Here is a 3539-nt window from a genome sequence, read left to right as displayed (position 1 = left end):
AAGGAAGGATCTATATGTGAGCTTAACTTTTAGCTCTTTCAAATTCAAACTCAAAGTTAGGGTTAATTAAATTTGGGTTAATTTCAATTTCAAACTCAAAGTTAGGGTTCTTAAATATGTATTGGGGATTCGAATCCATGTTTATTTATATAGTTTACATGAAATAAGGTATGAGTTATCTTTAATTTTTTGGTTTGGTTACTTAATTTATGTAGGGTTCATGATACAGGATGATCTTATAACTTATAGTATGTTATGTTTTGTGAAATGCAGTTGCAAATTTGTCGTCGCCATAATGATAAGCAAAGCTGTTCTCATCCACAACGATGGAGAATGGGTGCACAAAGAAGGTAATGATAACTACAAAGGTATGACACATCTTGCAGGGGTACCTGATAAGTACACTTTTGAGGATGTGAAGAAGGCAGCAATGGATGTTCTAGGTTTCTTGCACCAACCTTGTTTTGATGTGTATGGCCTCATAGATGTCCCGGAAACTGCATTTAAGAAAAGGATTAAGATTGTTAGCGAAGAAATTTTGATTTTTTATGTTGGCCAGACATGTGGAGTCCCAAGCTTTTACACAACCAAATATGGAGAAGAAGTAAAAGTAGATATTTCTCCCGTAACTCCCAAAACAACTACTGGAGATGACAACGGATCCAAGATGCTTCCCCACACTCCCTTGACCCCTCTTAACAATCTGACGTCGAGTTCCAGTGAGGATTATCAGTCCAAGAATGAAACCGCCAAGGGAGATGGTGGTGTTAAAGGTACGTTAATTTTTCCCTCTTAGTATTGTACTTTTGTATTATGTTTGTCCCGACCAAATTGTCACACTAATGTTGAATGTTTTGTTTTATCAGCGCGTACTAGTGGTCCAAAGGCTAGGAGATGTCTTGAACCAGTAATGATTTCATCATCCAAGAAACTCCGTTGCCTTCATGATGCGCCATCAACTCCAGCGCCAATACTAGATATTCATGAACTCCCAAAGGAAATGAAGTATAATGATCTACGTGTGGGTAACACTTTTAAAAGCAAGGGGGTGCTGAAACTTATTCTTGCAATAGCCAAAGTAGAAAGAAATTTTGAGTACAAAGCTTCTAAATCCGACAGCCAAAGGTTTATTGCCAAATGCAAAGACAAGACATGCCAGTGGCGTCTTCGAGCAGTTCCCTTAGATTATTGTGGGTGGTGGAAACTCACAGTTGCGAACGATGTGCATACTTGTGAAAGCAACAAAAGGACTGACCCTGAATTGAGAACCAAAGCGGTCGCTGCTGGAATTGCAGAGCTTTTCAAGCACAAATTCAAAGAACTAGATGCGGCCTATACACCAAAACAACTGATTAAGTACTTAAAAAGGGAACATGGAGTGGTTATCAATTACCGGAAGGCGTACAGCGCTTGCAAGCGCGGCATGGAGCTGATCAAAGGTAGCTCTGATGAATTGTACCAACACCTCGTTGATTATAGTCACATGCTTGGTTTTCGTAACAAGGGTACTGTTAGATTGTAACTGATTCGGATGATTCTTTTATATATTATTTCTTTGCTTTTGGAGTATGTATTGAAGGATTCAAAAACTATTTCAGACCCGCATTTGCGGTTGATGGTACACATCTTACAGGGCCACGCCAAGGAGTTTTACTGTCAACCGTTGGAATGGATCCCGACGAGTCGATCTATCCTATGACTTTTGTTGTTGTTGATTCAGAGAATAATGAATCTTGGGAATGGTTTATGATAAAGTTATCTGAAGTACTTGGCGATAAGTATGCTATGAATGAAGATGTTGTTGTGGCAACAGACAGGCATCAATCGATCGGTAGAGCCATAAGGTTGGAATTTCCTTGTGCTAATCAAGTATACTGCATCCACCACCTTTCAGGTATTTAACAAGACTTTATATACTATAACCCTATTTGTGTTTAAATAGATTTGGTGTTAGTTATATGAATGGATATAACGTTAACCTTGATTTGTATTTAGTGTTGTTTATCAGACTGTAGCTCTTTATATGTACGTATTTAGACAGAGTGATGAAGTTAGTTGGTCCCTTGTATCATTAGATACGTAGTTCAGATCAATGACAATAGCATCTGGTCCCTTGTATCATTAGATACGTAGTTCAGATCAATGAAAATAGCATCATATTGCATATAATGTACTAGAGTAGTACATATAGGATATATGCACACAATAGTGGTCCCATATATATGTACAGTCCAAACAAGTTTTGTTGTCCACCCTTCTGTATGATACATTTCATACATATATATATGCATGCTTCATGTTGTACTTATAGGTCAGTCCTGTAACGTTTGACCTTGCAGAAAACATCAAACAAACCTACCACAACGTCGTGACTTCGGTGGCATTTACAAGAGCTGCAAAAGCATTTAGCAATGATGAGTATGAACTTTCTATAAGAGACCTAGGTTTAGCGAGCCCCGTTGCTTTAAAATCTGTAGTGGATATTGGACCGGAAATGTGGGCCAGGGTAAAAGCTAGAACAGGTCGTTTTACTCTCATGACTACAAATGCCTGTGAAACTTTCAATTCAAGAATAACTGATGTTAAAGGTCTCCAATCTTCCATTTAGTCGATTACATTTGAAGGCTCCTTATGGAATGGTTCTGCCAACGTAGACAACTAGCTCTTGATCGACAAGATCCTTTGAGTAAACATGCACGGGATATAATCAAAGAACGGTGGATTGTGGCAAAAAGGTTTGTGGCTTGCCATGTCGATGGGTACGAATATGAAGTGGACGAGGGTGACTATGAAGAGGAGCACATCGTATATCTTGACCGAAGGTCTTTCACGTGCAAAATGTTTGACTATCAGCATCTTCCATGTCCCCACGTACTTGCAGTGTGTGAGACATATAAAATAAAAGAAGAAGGCCTTTGTGGGAAATATTATAAAACATCTGTTTGGAGATCTATGTATGAACTTAAAATCTATGGTGTGCTGAGCCCAGAAACTTGGTATGTCCCAACGGAGGTGGCAGAGCGGGTGGTGCTTCCTCCAAAAATTACACCGGAAGTTGGTCGTCGGAGCATCAAGTGGAAAAGGGATGCCATTGAAAAACCTAGAAAGAAAAGAGGTTGTTCAAGGTGTCACCATATGGGGCATTATGCTAACAGCAAACGTTGTCTCAAGGCTTAGAAATGGAGTGATTTTGGTTGCTAACATTGCTTACCTTGTTATGTTTTTTTGAAATAGTTTAGGCGGCATCATTAGTTTAGTGGTTTTAGTCATGTTTTCGTCCTCAGGGTAAAAAACACTTCTATCATACCTAATAAAAAGCACTTTCAATATAAAATAATAAACTAGTCAAACATTTGCTTAGACCATTGTTCATCACTTCTCTTTTCAAGTTCTGCGTCCTTGTGCCTTCGGATATCGTCCCTCATTGCACCATTCATAAGCTAAATAAGGAAGAGAGCTTCAAACAAACTCTATCCAAAATTCTCCTCCTTGATCCATACGCCGCTGTCATGGAAAGGAATGACACATGATACCGGGGC

The 3539-nt window shown here is 39.0% G+C and overlaps 1 protein-coding gene across 1 annotated transcript; it reads left to right on the top strand.

Annotated features, from left to right (window-relative positions):
* Window positions 1–2631: 2631 nt before the first annotated feature.
* Window positions 2632–3177, top strand: LOC113344104. The gene has a single exon (XM_026588140.1). The coding sequence runs from the start codon at window positions 2632–2634 to the stop codon at window positions 3175–3177; it is 546 nt and encodes a 181-aa protein (XP_026443925.1).
* Window positions 3178–3539: the final 362 nt, after the last annotated feature.

Source organism: Papaver somniferum, unplaced genomic scaffold (assembly GCF_003573695.1).
Source record: "Papaver somniferum cultivar HN1 unplaced genomic scaffold, ASM357369v1 unplaced-scaffold_73, whole genome shotgun sequence".
NCBI lineage: Eukaryota > Viridiplantae > Streptophyta > Magnoliopsida > Ranunculales > Papaveraceae > Papaver > Papaver somniferum.
This window is presented reverse-complemented; position numbering and strand designations above follow the sequence as displayed.

What these genes read in the sequence shown, in the direction of transcription:
- LOC113344104 (XM_026588140.1), top strand. Translation starts at nt 2,632, where the DNA reads ATGGAATGGTTCTGCCAACGTAGACAACTAGCTCTTGATCGACAAGAT.